Below are 21,339 nucleotides of genomic sequence, written 5' to 3'. Positions count from 1 at the left end.
ATGGGCATGATGCAACTTTTAGTCATCTATAGAGTCTCCATATTGGAAGGCTTTCCCCTGTTTATCCTCTCTTGTATACATAAGAGGAGCCATACTGGATCACACCAGTGGCCTGTTGAGTTCAGCATTTGGCTCACACAGTGGCCATTTGGAAGCCTGCTAGTAGAAAATCAAGGCAGCAACATCTTCCTGCCTGTCTTCCTCAATGAGTGATATACAGAAGCATCCTATCTCTGGTACTAGATATCGATCTTGACTTAAGCCATTGAGAGCCCCATCCTCTATGAATTTATCCAAACTGGTGGCCTTTGCTACATCTTGAGGTACTGAATTGCAATATGTCCTTTGGTCTGTCCTGAATCTCCTGGACTGCACCTTCAGTAGATGTTCTGTATTATGGGAAAGGGAGTAAAGCTGCTCTAAATTTGGATTGGTAGATCCAGTTTTTCAGATTAGTCTTTAAGACTAGAATATTTGCTTCTGGAGATAGGAACTTTCTATAGGAGGGGATCATTCACTTCTCTGTTGGATCTGCTATCAGTGGAGGATGATTTTCATTCAGTTAAGCCTTCATTCTACTCTTGATCAGAAAGAAGATTCTGATTGATAAGTAAGAACAGAATTTCCCCTTTAGCTTGCTTTTTAATAAAATGTTACAAATCCTTAGAGTTCTTCTGTTGTTACAGGTATAACTTTTTAACATCACCAACACACAGTTGACTGTGTGTTATCTCTTGCTATAGAAAAATATTTTTAATCTCCTCATTTACTGCATTGAACCCCCACTGATCTTTTTTCACCCAGGTTCTATGCACTTGATTAGTTGGTTGGTGTAAGTTCATTGTTTTTGCTCCTAACAAGTCACATAAAATTGTACCTTGACTCAGATTTAGCAACTGCAGAGTGATGTGCTTTGCTTTCTTTAAAAAGGGAAAAGATGCAAGCTTTTCAGTATCTCTAGCTTGTGTGTTTCCCACCTTTGCTCACACAGCAGGGGATATGATAGCCTGCAGACTTTTCTGGACTATAATACAGCTCCTTTCTGAACCTCTGTATGTACAACAAGCCCCTAAGAACACTTGAGTCAAGGGGTCGTTTATTCTTCACCCTTCTCTGCGCAGCAGGAATTGTGAGTCTATGAGATAAAAGTATTTTTAAAAAAAAACAAAGAAAGAAGTTGCATGATCTACAGGTTTTAGGCAGTATAAGGAATGGAAAAAAATACCTTCATCTTCCCGCTTCATTGCTCTCCATGGCATTTACTTGTCAGTTGATTAGTGCTACTTACACAACCGTGAGCACAATGGGAGGCTGGCCCATCCTGTCAAAGGGAACAGTCAGCCCAAAAGATGAGGCATCATGGACCTCTTCTTCAAAGGGACGCCTCAGTTAGGTGGCATACAACTTCTGCTCTCTGTGCCTTTCTCAAAGTGTTACTCTGATGACATAATTAAGGGAAGAAGGTGGAAGATCAAGGCAAGTCACCTTTGTGTTCTGGCATTTCCTTTCCTAACATTTGCACTCATGTAGCTGGCTCTGTTGGTGGCACTGAAATTCACTGCCTCTGTTTTAAATGAACCCCCCACCCACCTACTCACCCACCCACATGCACCCAAATTTTGCAGAGGATTTACCCGTCAGCCTAAACCCCAAGTTAAGGTTCAGTTTCTTGTACAGAAAATTTCAGGATGTGTCTCTTAACCATTTCCCCTTGTATAATATATTCATGATGATGACAACCACAGGAAAGGGGGAAGAAGAAGAAGGAGAGAAGATTTTTCCACCCTTTTCTGTTCAGGGTGATGCTAGAGGGCAACAATGTAAAAAAGCCTTGAAAAAGAACTGTAAATGAGTGTAAATCTATGGGTCATCTCTAAATTGTTTTAAAACTTTGTTCTACATTTAATTTAGAATAAGTCGATTATAATTTCATTTATATAATATTTAATAGCTGTTGAATCTTGTACAGAATAGATTTTTGATCCTTGTTGTTGGTTAGTCGTTTAGTCATGTCCGACTCTTTGTGACTCCAGGGACCAGAGCACACCAGGCCCTCCTGTCTTCCACTGCCTCCCGGAGTTGGGTCAAATTCATGTTGGTAGCTTCGATGACACTGTCCAACCATCTTGTCCTCTGTCGTCCTCTTCTCCTCCTGCCCTCACACTTTCCCAACATCAGGGTCTTTTCCAGGGAGTCTTCTCTTCTCAAGAAATGGCCAAAGTATTGGAGCCTCAGCTTCAGGATCTGTCCTTCCAGTGAGCACTCAGGGTTGATTTCCTTCAGAATGGACTGCAGTCCAGGGGACTCTCAAGAGTCTCCTCCAGCACCACAATTCAAAAGCATCAATTCTTCGGCGGTCAGCCTTCCTTCTGGTCCAGCTTTCACTTCCATACATCGCCACTGGAAAAACCATAGCTTTGACTATGCGGACCTTTGTTGGCAAGGTGATGTCTCTGCTTTTTAAGATGCTGTCAAGATTTGTCATCACTTTCCTCCCAAGAAGCAGGTGTCTTTTAATTTCATGGCTGCTGTCTCCATCTGCAGTGATCATGGAGCCCAAGAAAGTCAAATCTGTCACTACCTCCATATCTTCCCCTTCTATTTGCCAGGAGGTGATGGGACCAGTGGCCATGATCTTAGTTATTTTGATGTTGAGCTCAGACCATTTTTCTGCACTCTTGTCTTCCACCCTCATTAAGAGGTTCTTGAATTCCTCCTCCTCACTTTCTGCCCTCAGAGTGGTATCATCTGCATATCTGAGATTGTTGATATTTCTTGCACAATCTTAATTCCAGTTTGGGATTCATCCAGTCTTGCCTTTCGCATAATATATTCTTCATATAAGTTGAATAAGCAGGGGGAAAAATATATAGCCTTGTTGTACTCCTTTCCCAATTTTGAACCAATCAGTTGTTCAATATCCAGTTCTAACTGTTGCTTCCTGTCCCATGTATAGGTTTCTCAGGAGATAGATAAGGTGGTGAGGCACTCCCATTTCTTTAAGAACTTGCAATAGTTTGCTGTGGTGCACACAGTCAAAGGCTTTTGCGTAGTCAATAAAGCAGAAGTAGATGTTTTTCTGGAACTCTGGCTTTCTCCATAATCCAGCGCATATTAGCAAGTTGGTCTCTAGTTCCTCTGCCTCTTCGGAATCCAGCTTGTACTTCTGGGAGTTCTCGGTCCACATACTGCTGAAGCCTACCTTGTAGGATTTTGAGCATAACCTTGCTAGTGTGTGAAATAAGTGCAACTGTATGGTAGTTGGAGCATTCTTTGGCACTGCCCTTCTTTGGGATTGGGATGTAGACTGATCTTTTCTAGTCCTCTGGCCACTACTGAGTTTTCCAAACTTGCTGGCATATTGAATGTAGTACCTTAACAGTGTCATCTTTTAAGATTTTAAAAAGTTGAACTGGAGTGTCACTGGCCTTGTTGTTAGACAAGCTTTCTAAGTCCCACTTGACTTCACTCTCCAAGATTGTCTGGCTCAAGGTCAGCAATCACACTATCTGGGTTGTCCAAGGAATCCAGAACTTTCTGGTATAATTCCTCTGTGTATTCATGCCACTTCTTCTTGATGTCTTTTGCTTCTGTTAGGTCCCTACCACTTTTGTCCTTTATCATGTCCATCTTTGCACAAAATGTTCCTTTAATATCTTCAATTTTCTTGAACAATCTCTGGTTTTTCCCTTTCTATTATTTTCCTCTATTTTTTTTTTGCACTGTTCATTTAAGAAGGCCCTCTTGTCTCTCCTTGCTATTCTTTGGAAGCCTGCATTCAACTTTCTGTAACGTTCCCTATTTCCCTTGCAATTTTTTTCTCCCTTCTCTTCTCTGCTATTTGTAAGGCCTCGTTGGGCAGCCACTTTGTTTTCTTGCATTTCCTTTTCTTTCGGATGGTTTTTGTTGCTGCCTCTTGTACAATGTTACGAGCCTCCATCCATAGTTCTTCAGGCACTCTGTCCACCAAATCTAGTTCCTTAAATCTGTTCTTCATTTCTACTGTGTATTCATAGGGGATTTGGTTTAGTTTATACCTGACTAGCCCAGTGGCTTTTCCTACTTTCTTCAGTTTAAGCTTTTGCTATGATAAGCTGATGATCCACAATCAGCTCCAGGTCTTGTTTTTGCTGACTGTATAGAGCTTCTCCATCTTTGGCTGCAGAGAATATAATCAATCTGATTTCAGTCTTGTGATGTCCATGTGTAGAGTCGCCTCTTGTGTTGTTGGAAAAGAGTGTTTGTGATAACCAGCTTGTTCTCTTGACAAGACTTTATTAGCCTTTGCCCTGCTTTGTTTTGAACTCCAAGGCCAAAATTTCCTGTTGTTCCTTTTATCTCTTGACTCCCAACTTTAGCATTCCAATCCCTGAAAATGAGAAGAACATCTTACTTTGGTGTCAGTTCTAGAAGGTGTTGTTAGTCTTCATAAAATTGATCAATTTCAGCCTCTTCAGCATCGGTTGGTGCATAAACTTGGATTACTGAGATGCTGAAATTTCTGCCTTGGATTCGTACTGAAATCATTCTATCATTTTTGAGATTGTATTGCGGTACAGCTTTTCCCACTCTTTTGTTGACTATCAGGGCTGCTCCATTTCTTCTACGGGATTCTTGCCCACAAGAGTAGATATGATAATGAGTAGCCATGGCTAATATTAATGTAATCAATAATATGATATCCCATGAAACTGTGTAATTCTTTTTCAAAGCCACAAAAGGAAATCATTTTTAAAGTCAGCAGCCATTACAAAACTGAGTTTTGTATAAGTAAGCGGTGATGTAAGGATGTGCTACAAATGTTTGCCCAGGATGTTTTGCAATAGGGGAAGAATAAGTTGTTTAACTAATTGAATCATACTCATATACAAGAATCAATAATTCCTATATTTACACTATGAGCAGAGAAAGACTTGGACTAGCATAAAAAGAATTTGTTCATTTGATTATTTCATTGCTTGATGCTCCTGTACATATGTGTGCTTATCTGTTGCTATATCTAGTTCTACATATATGATTTTTAACAGGGATATTAGTTTGGAGGCACAAAACCCGTTGTTTACTTTTAAGTAGTTCAGACTTTTGAATAGACCTCAACAAGCAAATGCTAGATCTAGTATATTCAGTATATTTTAGAAATGTACTCCATACTTCCTCCAGATTCCTGAGTGAATAAATACAGACCTTGTGCACAGTTCTGTATAAAATTGAATTTTTACTGCGCTGGTTTGTGAGCAAAATGCCCTAGGTATTTGTTACTTTTTATCAGTAATAAAACAAATGGGGATGAATGGATCTTGAGGATCCTCCCATCAAAGTCATGACAAAGATGTAATGACAAAGTGGAGTAAATCATTCTGGTGGGTTTAATAAAATAGAAGACTTTGTCTCCTCCCTTTTCCCTCAAAAGAGTTTAAACAATTTTGGGGGAGGGGCTTCAGTTTGTCTGTTTATTCCATATATTTTCTGTATCATCTCCCTCCATATCCCAGGTCACCTTGTTTTTCAGGTTTCCTTTAATTATGTGCATCTCTAGAAAGTTACAAATGGCATTTAAAATAAGTGATTTATAGAGGTGGTTAGAGAGGAATTTGGAATAGTTGCAGGAAGATTTAGATTTCCAGTGGTGGGAGAAAAATGATCATAGGCAGTATAGAGGCAATGGGAAAAGAGATAGGCGAAAGGGGAAACAATTTTACCCCTTTCTGACACCTTTGAATGCTTATGATAATTTGCATAGAACTACTGAAACAAGTTATGTCACAAAGCTTCAGCCATTTTGTTGCAGGTGGCTGTCAAGGAACTGGTGAGAAGTGGTGGTGATTGTGGGTGCAGATGCATTTCTAGTGAAGTCAATGGAGAGAGGATCAGGTCTGACCAAAGATCTCTCTCTCTCTCTCTCTCTCTCTCTCTCTCTCTCTCTCTCTCTCTCTGTGTGTGTGTGTGTGTGTGTGTGTGTGTGTCTGTATGTCTCTGTGTGTGCAGTTGCAGTAATGACAACATCTCTTAAAGGTAGATCAATGTCTTTTGGTGGAGGTTTCCTCTCAAAATGCAGAATTCCTCCTCCCTCCCATTCCTCAGTTCCAAGTTTTGATTAATATTGATGAGAAGTTCATTCTATGCCTAGACCTCTGTCTCTCCTCCCTCTCTCATTTTCTACTTTCTATTTTCATTTAAAAACTGTGTTCAGATAAGTGCCTGAAGTTAATGAATTGTTAGGAAGCATTTCCTCAGGTGCCCTTCTGTCCCTGTGAAAAAAGGGATAAATACTGTAAATGTGTGAGAAAAATGTTTTCCTGACTGAGCGCATGTGTGTATATGACAATGTGTGCTGAAATCTGAGTATGTGTGTGTAGTGTGTAAGAGTGAGAGGGCAATAGTGAAAGTAGTGAGTTCAGGAGAACATCTACTTGTGCTGTGATCGATATTCAGATGTGCAGATACCTTCTTCTGCCTACCACTGACTGCCTTGTCCAATGGATACCGGCTGCCAAGTGCCCCCCAGCATCAGCTGCTGAGGCAACTGCCTCACTCTGTAAGGTTGGCCCATTTACCATCTTACTGCTGGCTCTCCACAAGGCCAGACCAGTTCTAGAAACAGCTATTGGTGAGTTCTTTTCACAGACATGTCTTTGCCGAATACAGATGACAGCAAGACTTTGATCAAAACATCCTGGCTGAAAGTTCTGTCAGAACAGGGAAGGGCCAAAACAAATAGGATAAATAGTTGCCGCGGCATAAACCATTGTGCAAAAGGGGAACAGCTGCCCTTGAAATTTGCCAGCAACCCGAGCTATTGCTCATACAGGCATGAGGCACGTTCCTGTTGTCAAACTGCTGAGTTTAGAATTGCGAGTCGGCTGGGAAGAAGGACACATATGAAAAATGGAAAGAGGAAGGCACTACCCACTTATACTCACAAATAGGATCCAAGCTGAGGCAGACTAGTCAGGAATGCCATTGAATGATATGAAATGCTTATCAGTGTCGCACTTTCTTTCAGGCTGAACCAATGCGGCTGCATTTTCCAGCCCACTGAAAGTCAAGTTTATGCAGCGCAAAGTGGCAAAACTGCACACGGTGTGTCACTCCTAGCAAGAGTAATTTGAGGACCTGCATTCATCAGAGAAGTGTGGGGAGATTTTCCTAATATTTTAGTTGCCAGGACTGCAGCCTGCTTTGATACAAAACCTTTGTTCTGTGCATAATTCATGTTAGGAGATCTGTCAGCACCTCCTCTCCTTGCATTTGAAGCACTGAGCAATTTGAACTCCTGCATTGCCTAACTCATTATAAATGTGCAAGTTCATTTTGGGGTGGGGTGGGGAGTGAATAAAATGGTTATGTAATTACATACTTCTCATAATTATTGAGTAATTATATACTTCTCATAATTGCCAAGTAATCATTCTGCTATAACTAGAACTTAATGTTACAACTAATTATATAATTACTGTGTATTAATGTTGTTATCTAGGCAACAGAACAAAGTGTGGCTTGGCTGATAGCTTTTTCTCAGCAGCATTTTAAAACATAAAAACTAATATTTGTTATGTGGTTGAAAGTGGATTTTACAAATTGAACAAACAATGAAATTATCTCTTTTTTTGAAGGAAAAGTGGCTGAAATTGTTGCATGAAAAATTCCTGGCTATGTATTCCTGTGGATGGAAGGGAAAAAATACTTTAAAGCTCAATAAATTAGAATTAAAGGGATATAATTCATGAAAATGGAAATATATCATACAAAAAGGCTTTGACTGGTACATTTTCAGCAATATTTATGCTTCAGGCTGGGAATGCTATATATATAAACAAAAGCAATAATATACATTATTCTATCATGTTGAATTCTGTATATATATATATCCTTGCCTTGGATTGGGTATCAATGATGGCATCAAACTTGTCAAGGCAAGGAGACCCAACGTTTTGCAGTATGGGTTAAGTTCAGTTTGGAACAATTTCAAGTGGGCCACAACTAATGATTTTGGTATTCAGACTGGCAAGTACTAAAGCATGCACCACGAATCCCAAAAGCTCTTCCTAACTCTGTTGATCGTGGGCCATAAATTATCAAAATCTTGCCCTACTGTACCTTCTCCACATTTACTCTCTCCTAAGGGAACTTGATGCTATTGCTAATTATAGCTGGGCCATACTACTTAATATTCATCCATTAACACAACAGCATGGAAGTGGCTTATCTCAGGCTCCTTCTCATGCCATTCTGTAATATTCTGCAATATTTAGATGCAACAGCCAAACAAGTAAAGGTTACCTAAGTGGTTTTTTCTTCTCACCAAATATTCCTAAGCCTGGAGTGAAGTCAGTGTATGGAAGATTGAAAGTTTGTCTTTTAAAAAATCAGACCATTGGACCTGTCTAAAATCCTGGTCACATGGCCCAGAAAACTGGGATTTGACCTGTGTTAGAAACTGTGCTGAGTTTCACATTCACACAATGAATTCCAAAGTGTGTATTTATCTTCTTAGGAAATGAGTTAAAGGGCCACCAGAGGGCAGTTTTCTTAACTGACTTAAGCTCGTGTGAGTGTTACAGCAAGTTTTAAAAGAGAGCATTTCAATTACTCAGTAGGTAACACAGGAAATGACTCAAAAACCATGTGTCTTGAGTCTGCTAGAATTAAAATGATACACATTGTGGGTTTTTTGAGAAATATGGACAGGCGTTTACTTAGCATTGTCTTCACTGACTAGCAGTGGGTTGTGAGACATCACTCTTTCTCACTATTACATGGACAGACTAGGGACTGAACCTTTGTTCAGAACATATGTTCTGCTACTGAGCTACCCTCCTTTCCTGACAATTCCTTCGACCAACCTTAAGTTCAAGTGTGAGAAGCTTCTTTCATTTCATTTGACAGCTCCATTTAGTTTCTGGGGTTTTGCTGAATATTGATGTCCTGGACAGAACATAATTTGTAGATGAGCTTTCAGTATTATCAGGGACAGCATGATCAGGGGCGATGAAGACAGAGAGAAATGTATTTGCGAAGGCTTTCACGGCCTGGATCTAATGGTTGTTGTGGGTTTTTTCGGGCTCTTTGGCCGTGTTCTGAAGGTTGTTCTTCCTAACGTTTCACCAGTCTTTGTAGCCGGCATCTTCAGAGGACAGCACTGTCCTCTGAAGATGCCGGCAACAGAGACTGGAGAACGTTAGGAAGAACAACCTTCAGAACACAGCCAAAGAGCCTGAAAAACCCACAACAACCAACAGAGAGAAATGTTGTATTTGAAAAATTCTTAGTCTTGAATCTTTACCTAGCATATTTTGTGTGCTTAATTTTAATAAGATCTTTGAAATTTGTTTTGGAATTTTGCAACACTGTGGGTCTGTGGGATTCCCAGGGTGATGTAATGGATAGAGTGATGGATTAGGACTAGAGATGGGGCTATTCATACAGGTGGCGATAACGAGGGTCCAGCCCCATGGGGCCGGACAGTCCACTCACAATTCCACCACTGCTGCGACCTGTGCTGAGCCTTCCAATGGCTCCAGAGATTGTGATCTGTGAGCCACTCTTTGACCTTGCAGAGAGGCTTGTCCTCCCACACCCTCCCAGGAGTGGTGAGCTGACTGCAATCTCCGGAGCCATTGGAAGGCTCTGCAGAGGTTGCGACAGCAGCAGAATTGTGAGTGGACCATCCGGCCCAAGGGATATGGACCCTTATTGCCGCCTGTGCATGGGGTATTCATATAGGAATACGAATACCCCCATCTCTAATTAGGACTCTGGAGAACAGTGTTCACACCTGGCCATGGAAAATCGCTAGGCAAGTAGAACTGATAAAACTACTCCTTAAATATTTCACGTAGCTTGAAAGCCCTGTTAGGGTTGCTACAAGAATGTTCCGACTTGAACACACACACACAAGCACACATTGGGTCAGTGCTTGACTGAAACATTGGGAATTATTATTTTTTGCAAAAAAAAGGGTGGAGGGAGTTCTAGGAATCAGATTATTCCTTTTATTAGCAGAGTATAAAGCAGAAAAAAAAACAAAAATATGGAGGGACCAGTGCAGTCTAACCAAACACCCTTCTAGATTTGCATACAAAACTAGGACTTTGTGTAGTATTGTTGAAAAACTGTTAATATATACAGTGGTGCCTCGCATAGCGATGTTAATTGGTTCCAAAAAAACATTGCTATGTGAAACCATCGCTATGCGAAACACCATTTCCCATAGGAATGCATTGGAAACCGGTTAATCCGTTCCAATTGGAACGGATTGCCGTCGTTAAGCGAAAAAAACCATAGGAAACATCGCTAAGCGAAACAATGTATCCTCCATTGGAATGTATTGAAGCTGACTCAATACATTGTAATGGCTTTGCGAAGTCAATTTTTGCAATTTTAAATGTGTCATACAAGGGTCAAAAATGGTTTTAAATGCTTGGATTAGCTTCTGCACCCTCTAAAACGGATGCAAAAGTTAATTTGGCTTTGATCTGACTTTTCATTAATTTATGGTGAATTTTTTCCCCCCAACTTTTGACAGCTGTCAAAATCTGACAGCTCCATTATTTCCTATGGGGGAAGAAAAAATTCACAAAAAATTAATGAAGACTCAGCAACTGTTCTAAATTCTTGGGTTCGTTAGAGGACCCCCTAAGTTGTGTGCAAACCTGATTTGGCTTTGATCTGAACTTTCGTTAATTTTTTGTAAATTGTTTTCTCCCCCATAGGAAAGCATGGAGCTGTCAGATTTTGACAGGTCCATTGGTTCCTATGGGCCAAAAAAAACAAATTCACAAAAAATTAACGAAAAGTCAGATCAAAGCCAAATCAGGTTTGCACATGACTTAAGGGGTCCTCTAACGAATCCAAGCATTTAGAACCGTTTTTGACCCTTCTAAGACACTTTTTTAATTGGAAAAAAAAACCATCGTTAAGTGAAATAGGGGACCTAAAATCGCATTCGTTATGCGAAGCATGGTCCCAAACTTCGCTAAGCGAAAATCGCCCATAGGAAACATCGTTATGCGATGCATATTATTTTCTAAAAAACACATTGTTATGCGAATTCATCGCTAAACGAGGCAATCGTTAAGCGAGGCACCACTGTATTTTGAATTGTTTTTATCTTGTATGTTGTGAGCTGCCCAGAGTAGATTATGTCTAGATGGGTGGCAAATAAATAAATAAATAAATAAATAAATAAATAAATAAATAAATAAATACTCTAGAAGCATTTAAGGTAGAAAAAAATCTTTATATAACCATCTGTATCCTGGAGAGTGATTTTAGGAAAAAGAGAGTGTTAACAACAAAATAATGGGAGCAGAAACAAACAAGAAGAGGGTTGGAGTATTGTCTCAAATGCTATAGGCAGAGAAAAACTTTATCAATTAAATTAGTACTACTATTAGGCTGTCCAACCCATGAAAAGTTTGCTATCCTACCTGTTTTTGTTTTATACACACATTCTGTACATGAGTCCCCTGTTTAATCCAAGTAATTAATGAATATAATGACTGGAATCCTGATTGAGACTTTGCCAGGGTGCATCTTAGTCATGTTATCAAGTAGATGACCAGGCACATGACCTAAACATGCCATGGCACCTCATCAGTTAGCTTCAATTAGCTGCTGCAAGTTGTAGAAACCTTACACAAACACCAGTAGGATTCTGGCCAATAAATTAGTCCTGGCCCAATTCTGATTGCAGAAAACTGCCACTGCATCCCTCTTTGCAACATGGTGCATTATTACTTTTTGTGAATTTTTCAAATAACTGTTATTGCTATTATTTCTCCCACTCCACTTCCTATGACAATGTTCAAACTATGTTACTGCTGTGTGGTTTATATTGTTATGATTTACTGTCATATTGTTGCCAGCTACGTTAATATGTAAGTTCATTATTATATCATATGAAAAGCTCAGGTTTTACTCTCTCTCTCTCTCTTTTTTTTAGCTAATCACAATTATACTCTTTTAAATGGTACACGTGTTTTATATATGGGCAAAGAAGCAAATGCATGGGTCCTCATTGGAGGACTAGTTCCATTTTCGAACTACACCGTTGAAGTGAATGCTTCCAATAGTCAAGGCTACGTGATGAGTGATCCTGTAACAATTGCCATACCTCCTGGGGGTAAGTGTGGAGAAATGTTTTTTCTGTGTTTGTTGCAGGTATAGCACACGAAAGTTCTCTTGAAGTACTTCATGCCCACAACTAAATATTTGAACATGAAATGGAATAGGCATTTCCCTCACAGACCTCTTCCCTTCTTTCTTCCTCTCTAGAAATTATATGTGTTAAGATGCATAACTGTGTTATGTGGAGACAGTTAACAAGAATGTCTGTGGGGAAAGTTTGAAGCCAGCAGTATAAAAATACTCTTGTGTAAAAGAACAAAAACAAAACCAGCTCTTGTGTTGGAGACTGAGATACCTTTTGGAAATTCTAGGGGTCTATTATTGCTTTCATGCTAATGAAAGCCAGCTTCTTATATCTGATATACAATCACCAGGTGATAATTGTTAACAACTCCGGGAAGATTCCTGTTTGTGACTGTGGAAGGGCAATCAAGCACAAGCGCCCTGTATTAACAGGTTCTCCATTGCATAAGCCAGTGGTTCTTAACCTTGGGTTACTCAAGTGTTTTTGGACTGCAACTCCCAGAAGCCTTCAGCACCAGCTGTGCTGGCATAAGCGATCAAATGCTGTATTGGCTGTGCAACTAGTTGTGCAAAAGGCAGCCCACTGGAGGAGGGAAACCGCTATGACTGTGTTGTTTTTGTAAACAGGATTTTGGGCATGGATGCTGTGGTTTATATGTTGACTGTGAGTTATATGTTGATATTAACAGCTTCAAATGCAAGCTCGAGCTTGAATTTAGGAAATGACTTTGTAATCGGTTTCTCTGAGTTTGTATCTGAGTAGCAATGCTTGTACACAGGTTTGGTGTAAAGATGGTGTATGTGAAATGTTCTTAGCAAGTTGAAAGAACTGTTGTATAATTACTAAATTTCTAGTGTGTGTGTGTGTGTGTGTGTGTGTGTGTGTGTGTGTGTGTGTGTGTGTGTGTGTGTGTGTGTGTGTGTGTGTGTGTGTGTGTGTGTGTGTGAAGAAAAATGTCTGTTATCGAGAACGTTGGGATAGGACTCCAGAGACCTGGGTTCAATTCCCATTCAGTTCAGCTGGGTGCATGTGGATCCCTTTCTGCTTGACCTTCCTCACAGGCTTCTTTTTAAGATAAAATGTGAGGAAAGATCGGATGGAAATGTAAGAAGCAGAAATAAATACATTTATTTGTGTTTAGAAACTCTTGAAGTGGGAGAGGTTACTATTTTTTAAGGTACATATCTAGATGCTTTTTGTGACAAAATTTCCCAATGCTATATTTAGGGGGGATTTTTAATTGATTTTTTTTCATATGTATGAGGGGGCAAAAAAGAGTACCTCATCTTTAAAGACAGGCATATATTTATGCCAATTTATTCTGGGAATTATGATATAGTTTCTTTCATCATTTGATTGTTGTTGATTACAATTAGAAAACTTACAGCTTTGAAATGATCTTTTTTATGACCTTGTGGTGCTTTAAAAGCAATACCTCATTGATTAAATAGGTTTTAGCTCATGGTTCCTTTTACTTAATGATCTGAAAACATATTATCCTGATTTACACATAAAATCATGCTGAAAAGCATGTGGCATTCACTAGACTATGTGTGTTTAAGTAGAATTAAATTAGCAGTGGAAGTTATTAAAGAAATTTTCCATCCCTTTGTCCAGTGGACTGTGATTCGTCCTGAAATGAATAATAAATGAACCAGCACATATGAGAAAGGCACTGATATATAAGACATTCTATAAGCCATATTTACCTTGCCATTATGTTTTATTATAATAATTTTGTTTGACTGTGTTAATGATCTAGGCACTAAAGCCACATCTTAAATTAAATAGTAAATTGTAGCACTGTGTTGAAATTAGTTGATGATAGGAACTTATCTGAATTGCTAACTTAACTGAAGGTGATATGAAATACCACACTTTTGAGTAAAGCTTTGAGAACCTTTGGCAGGTGATGGTTCTTATGAGACAAGCATGTTCTGCATCTTTTGAGGGGGCTACGGTGATGGGGGGGTTGGTGGGGGGAATTTTGCCACCAATCTGATGGCAAGTGGCTTTTTTGGCTATAGCTGTGGCAAATTCATCCTGCCTCTGGTATACACCCTGTCAGTTCCTGATCTAAAGACACAGCATAGAAACGTTCTAGGTGACTAATATATTCTCAACCTTGTTTTATCTTAATTCCCTGTTCCTTACATGACAGTACATTCTGTATACTGTATAGCAGTGATCTCCAACCTTGGGCCTCCAGATGTTCTATGGACTACAACTCCCAGAAGCCTTCACCACCACCTCTGGTGGCCAGGATTTCGGGGAGTTGAAGTCCAAGAACATCTGGAGGCCCAAGGTTTTGGACCACTGTTGTATAGTATATAAAAAGTAATAGAAGACAGATTGATGGCTACTTAGCAGCATAATTCTCAGTGGTTTTGTACTGCTGAGAAAAATGGGGAACCCACAGACATGGTGTCCCTACTTTGCTAGATCTAGCTTACTTCCTGTAGCCTCCACTTCAAGGACAGCTGTTAGCTCTGACTAGAGTTGACATGATGAGTCAATGGGATTACTAACAACTGGATTCAGTCTTAAGAAGCAACACTAATAGCCTATTCCTGAAATGAATTTCCAGTTAATTGAAGAAGATCTGGAGAAATATTTCCCACATAACAGAGGCCTGTAGATTATTTTCCTCAAAGAGATTACACTTTCTAGCCAAGTCTTTTGTTTGAAGTTTTCTAGCAGGGATTGAAATCACAAGATTTCATGTCAGCTAACAAAGAACAGGAATTGAGAAATATGTAAAGAATTGAACTGAAAACATTAATTATTTACAGGGATTCATTGAGTCATTCACCTGTGTAGAAATGCGGAAATGGTTTGTTTTGTGTGAGGCTCCTTCCCATTAAAACAGTGCACATCTGTCTTATTTCAAAAGTTATTTCTCTTGATTTAGGGAATAGTATGATTGAGATGAACTCAGAACCAACAAGTGATTTGCTTGCATAATCTAATCAAGATAAATTAATTGTCTTAAATTCACTCATAAACCTGTATCAATATAATTAATCACATCTATAAAATCAAATGTATTTGGTTGACATATGCTGTGCTACGTTTGAGTTTTTCCCCTTGTAAGAGGAAAAACAACACACAAACAGAATAGACAAGACAGGACAAGACAAAACCTTTATTCGCATAAAGAGAATAAAACGTAACCAAACTGGTTCATTAAGTGCCCCCGGCATACAAAATCCAGGAGACAGGAGAGCAAAAGACCAAACCCTTCAAATGGATTTAATACAACAGGATATATGTTTAAAGAAGATAGCAAATTTAAAAAAATAGCCTGCACTTAGAATATAGAGATGTAATGAAAATTATTTATGCAGTGTACCATGTTATTATTATTGATGAAATAGCAGTTCTAGCTTACTTCAGTTTGCTTTCTTAAAAAATATTTTCAGTCTGTTTATATTTGTATAATTAAATATTTAAACATTAATATGTACTAACAATAAGAAGTGTGAAGACAGAGTATTTTGAAGTTATTTAAAAATAGACACTTAAAAAAAATCTCTGTAAAACAGTGTTTCATTTTTCTATATATTCTCATTTTAACTAAAGTAGTCCAGGAGTAGTTGTAAAAAAAGTGTAAAATAAAATCTGAGTCCAAATGTTGATCCATAAATATGAAACTTTGTTTTGACCCTTCCCCTTTAGAGGTCTTGAGTTACTAATGGGGTTAGGGTTTCAACTCTTAATGGGGCTTGGTGCATTAATGTTTTGTATGCACGGAATTTGGTATCTGGCTTAATAAGTGGTTGACATTGGTGATGTCCCTTAATTTGCTTAAATCTAATTGGCTCTTTTATCAGTCAAACCTGTATGGATTGGCAATTGATCAGAAAGAGTCAACCATGACTGTGCATGTAGTTAAATGATGGAACCACCAGTTAAACTTGGTGTTGCATTATAATAAGCTGAAGCTAGGAAAACAAATGATCTTAAGAGTTGTTAGGTGAAAGAAAATGGGGAACTTTTGCCTGATGTTCAAGTTCAGAACAAAGGCATTTATGGAGTATATAAATTTTAAATACCCTGCATTTTGCCTCAAGACTCTTTTTTTCAGATGAACTGAAATCTCGTCTGGAACTGTCTTTGTTACATCAAAGAACTGCATAGAAAGCTAAAAGACAGAAGAAGCATAAAAGGGCATAGTTTAAAATGATTAGTGACAAATTTCATACAGCACAGGTAGAAACAGTTTTTTTCTGAGTGCCTCCCCCCCTCTCCAAAATGAATAAATTCATCCCATTAATCTTGTCCTGAAATGTTTCAGTAGTAGTCACTTGAAAAAAAGAAGAAGAAAAGAAAGCAACATACTAATCGAAGCTCGGCAGCATAATCAAACACTGGCATTCAGGCAGTTTTAAAATTAGCTCAAATAGCAATTATCGTTTCAAAAATAGCACGAAGGGGTATGTGAGAATATTAACTATTGCGTTATGTGTGCTGTGAAAAATGCTGCTGCAGAAAAAAAAAGACAAAGGAAGATGCAAAGAAAAATGTTAGTATAATAAATTGATTTAGGGTTAGGGTCAGTGTTCTTCAGATTACCCCAATCAGCAGTCTGAGCTACTTATGTATATGACAGTTTATTTTATTTATTTATTATTGGATTTTTTATCCCGCCCTTCTAGACAGGAGTTTATTCAGGGTGGCTCACAATATATTGTGTACAAACAAATAAAACAACAATTAAAATCTACAATAACAATATGATCAAGATGGGAGAATAAACAACAAAACCAAGAAAAGTAAAAGTCAAGTATTGGAGGGAGGGAAGGCCTGCCTAAAGAGCCAAGTTTTTAATTGACTCTTAAAAACACCCAGCAAGGGTGCCAGGCAGATCTCTAGTGGCAAGCTGTCCCAAAGTTAAGGGGCCACCGCCGAGAAAGCCCGGTTTCTTGTTCTTTCTTTTCGGGCCTCTCTCGGTGTCAGGCCCCTCAGCTGTCTTTCCTGCTGTGGCGAGTGACTCGAGTAGATCTAGGTGGGAGAAGGCGTTCTGCCAGATATCGAGGTCCTAAACTGTTTAGGGCTTTATAAGTCATCATTAACACTTTGAAGTCAATGCAGAAATGAATGGGCAGCCAATGCAAGGCAGCCAGAGTGGGAGAGATATGCTGGTGTTTTCTCGTCCCACTAAATAGTCTGGCTGCCGCATTCTGCACCATTTGAAGCTTCCACATTAACCTCAAAGGTAGCCCCACATAGAGTGCATTGCAGTGGTCTAATCTTGAGATTACAAGTGCGTGAACCAGAGTGGTGAGGGCCCCAGATTGCAACTGGGCAATCTGCCACAGATAATAATTGGTGGAACGGACCACTGACGCCACGTGGATTTCCATGATGAGCACCGAGTCCAGATGTACTCCCAAAATGCGAATCTCACTCTTCGCGGAGAGAGTCCCCCCCCCAAAGTGAGAGAGTTTCCCAAACTGCCAATGGAGGGGCTGCTCTTAGAAACCTTCAAAATGGGCAGGACATAAGTATGCCCCCACTGTTCCTCAGGGCAACCATACTGATAGGTATGTCTAGTGGCCACCAATTTCCTGGCCTATTGACAATGGCTAGGACCTCCCGATATAGATGGTTTCACTTAAGTTTGGCTAGGCTCTCAGAAGGAACACTAATGGTCAGTAAGAAGAAGTGAGCTGTGGGGAGAACACAGGATAGAAAACAGAAACCTTATTACAGCTGAAACGTGCACTGAAGGCATGTGAGTGGAATGAAGAGTGATCATGGTGGCAGACTGTGACCCCAGATGCATATCTTCACTACACAGCCATCAACATCATAATGCTTTTGTTGTATGATGTGTATTATCCAGAGACTGAGTCAGTTTACAGGGAAAAAGATCACTCTATTATCTCACCTTTATGTCTATGAGAAAGGATGTGTCAGAGTATCTACTTTGACATCTAATTTTTAGCTAGTTCTGAGAATCCTCCCTACTACTAGGGATTATTATTTTCAAAATTGAAGTGCAATTTTGCATTATACTAGAAATGTGAAGAATAATTACAAAATCCCATGTTCTTGTTGATTTTGCCTGTCTTGACATGCTGAGATGCTTCAATGCCCAGGTCCAATGAGGGATGCATCACCTCTAAAGCAAGAGGAAAACAAGAAGCAGCTTTTCTTGCCAGGAGTTCTCCAATTTGTCCCCAATGCCCCTGTAGCATTTTGGTTAAACCTGATGCTCATTTCCTTTAGCAGAACACGTATGTACAGCAAGCACAGGACTGGCTGATTGTTTAAAAAGATTCAAGCAACACATCTAATACTTCAATGAAACAAGGTAGCAGCTATCTTTTTTTTGGGGGGGGGGCAATTTGTCCAAATGTTTCTCTGAAGAAATACTGAAATTCTAGTTGAGACCAAAAGAAGGAGAAGAAATGGAGAAAAAGAGAGGGGGAAAATGTTTTCTTGTTCTTATGTGTGAAAATGAGACAATCAAGAACATTCATAGCCTGGAGGAATGAGAATGCTAAGCCTGACTGTAGTATCTCTGCTGTACTCTTGGACTCTCCTAAAATATAGAAGAGAGGAGGAAAGAGGGTGCCGCTCACTGCTAAACTGGAAGCAATCATGGGAGGGATGGAGGGAGGGATATTAAAGGCATGAGTGTCTCCTAGGTAAATCCATCTCACTCAGCAATCCTTGAAGGTGAGAAGCCACAGCACTCTCCAGCACCTTGCCCAAAGATGGAACACTGGAGGCTGGCCAATATTAAGAGAACGCCTGCCAAGGTTTTGATGTCCTCCTTAGCAAAGAGAAGAGTGGAAGAGTTCCTTACCTTCAGCTGCAGTGATGGTATAGGAAAGCATTTACATCCCTGGTAGCTACCACAGCTCTTCTGAGCGATGAGATCCCAGCCCTGTGCTTGGTGGTCCTATGCTATCAACCTACCTGCATCTCAACTGGAACAACCGTATGGCTATAGAAAGGATAACAGGCAGTGGCTACCTTTTGCTTTGGATAAAACTAAAACTAGGTCTTAGCTTATAAAATCTAGTGACTTTTAAGTATGGTATTTGTTGAATTATATCATTCTGTTAGTGCAGTTATCAGCAAAATTGAACTTCATTACCGAGGTGAGCTTCATTTATTTACAAGGTACGAGCCAACTGAATTTTGGTTCTCATTGGTTTCAGTGATGGAGGTTTACAATCCTTTAGCTTTGATCGGATTATATCTAATAATTATGTGCTGCTGATTTGAACTTACAGTGACCTTTACCAGGGTTTCTTGGATGTAAAGTACTCTAAAGTGGCTTGCCAATCCTTTCTTCTGGTAGTGCTCTGTGACTGTACAGCTTTCACAAGGCTACACAGCTCTTCTCCTAGGAAGCACATTGGGGAAGCAACCTCCTGGCTCTTCTGCCAGGTACCCAACTCACTGAGATATCAGTTTCTAGTACTAGAATAATATTTCATCTCTCTTTCTTTATGTGTTGATACTATTCTGAAATTCTGGTTTAATCTACCCAAAACATTGTGCTAACAGGTCAGTTTCATGAGCAGAAATTGAAGGCTTTTATAAATCACAGGAAGATATTTAGTCAATATTGCACCTTGCGAGCCCACACTATCTATAACCAAATGCAGGCCCCTCTGAAGGGCATGAAGGAATAACTCCATTCCCTGGCTTGAGAGATGCACGCCATCATTCCTGAAAACAAATATTGTGGTGCACAATCACAGCTCCCAAACCACTACAAACTGCCCGGCAAACTTCCCTGTTAACACTTCTGTGGGCCATGTTAATACACTGCGGTGAGCAGCCCGTTCGCCAAAACGCTCTAGGAATTATTGTTGACCACAGGACGGTCATTGCCGGATGCTCCGATTTCAGCAAACTCAAATCATGAATGGTACCTATCACCAACAACTTTCAGCTATGCTTAGCCAAGTTGTTACCTTCCAGATGGACTACTAACAAATCAGGAGGTGAACTGTGAGGGCCATGAGGCACTGCTTGCAGGAACGCATCCCACAGCATGCCCATCATGCTGCACCATTCTAACGGGCATAAATTGCATCACCAAACCGATCTGGCCGCATGACGTGCTGCCCTGAAGACATAGCTGTGACCGACCATCAGGATGCGCAGTCTTGGCCTAAGGACTTCTGGACCTGCAACAAGAAAAACCGATCCCAGCAACCAACCTATAGTGAACTGCCGTGATGACAAAAATGCCTGGAATTCAAGCTGGGGATGACAGATACTCTGAACCATAATTCTGTCTATTTTGAGGGTAGAATCATGATGACATCAAATGAGCTGGTGGACACACGACATTTTTCACATGTTTCTATTATTTATTAGAACTGGGTTACAGAATGATCTGAACTAGTCACACACACTCAGTTACGCATATTCAGGTGCTGTTGGATCCATCTTCATTGCATTTCCAATACATGTATCCCTCCAGTCAGTTAATTAGCACACTTGCTCAGTACAATATTAATTCCAATATATATGAATCCATCAAAAACTTGACATCAAATTTATAACACTACTGTATGTATGAAATTTATGGAAAGGTTTGTTCTAGGGTAGTGGCTCCAACCTTGGGTGCCCAGATGTTCTTGGGGATCCAAAACTCCCAGAAGCCTTCACTAGTAGCTATGCTGGCCAGGATTTCTGGGAGTTGTAGTCCAAGAACATCTGGGGACCCGAGATTGGGAACCACTGTTCTAGGGCATTAGCAGACCAAGTATCTCTATGATAGACTCATAGCTCTCTATCACAGATGGGAAACTATTGTTTACCAGACATTGTTGCTACCAGGCAAGTTGCTACTAGTTAACAAGTTGCTGCTAGTAGTGTTTATCATGTGATGGGCACATGATGCGAAATATAAGTGGAGGCTCATTAATTTGTGGACATTTGCCTGTTTCTATAATGGTAATATAAACTACCAAGAAGATTCTGGCTGCTACATCAGATGTTTTCTACAGTGGTAAAATAGCATTGCAGACCACAGGTTCATTCACACATGATAATTTCAGTTTAATAAACCATGGTTTATTCAGACATGTACAGGCATCATCCATGGGTGCTTTTCTTTCTCCCCAAGTTCATATTCTGCTTAGTAAGCCAAGATTTAACTTCAGTTGCTTGCTTACACATAACGGAAATTTGTCATTCACACAAAAATG

General features: G+C 39.7%; 1 protein-coding gene across 1 annotated transcript in view; it reads left to right on the top strand.

Annotated features, from left to right (window-relative positions):
- Window positions 1-21,339, top strand: part of USH2A (usherin) — a 559,229-nt gene that overhangs the window by 297,125 nt on the left and 240,765 nt on the right. The window contains exon 36 of the mRNA XM_078392221.1: window positions 11,945-12,124. Coding sequence (XP_078248347.1) covers window positions 11,945-12,124 — 180 coding nt within the window. The remainder of the gene's footprint in view (window positions 1-11,944; window positions 12,125-21,339) is intronic.

Source organism: Pogona vitticeps, chromosome 1 (genome assembly GCF_051106095.1).
Source record: "Pogona vitticeps strain Pit_001003342236 chromosome 1, PviZW2.1, whole genome shotgun sequence".
Classification (NCBI taxonomy): domain Eukaryota; kingdom Metazoa; phylum Chordata; class Lepidosauria; order Squamata; family Agamidae; genus Pogona; species Pogona vitticeps.
Note: the sequence above shows the minus strand (reverse complement) of the source record. Positions and strands in the feature narration are given on the sequence as shown.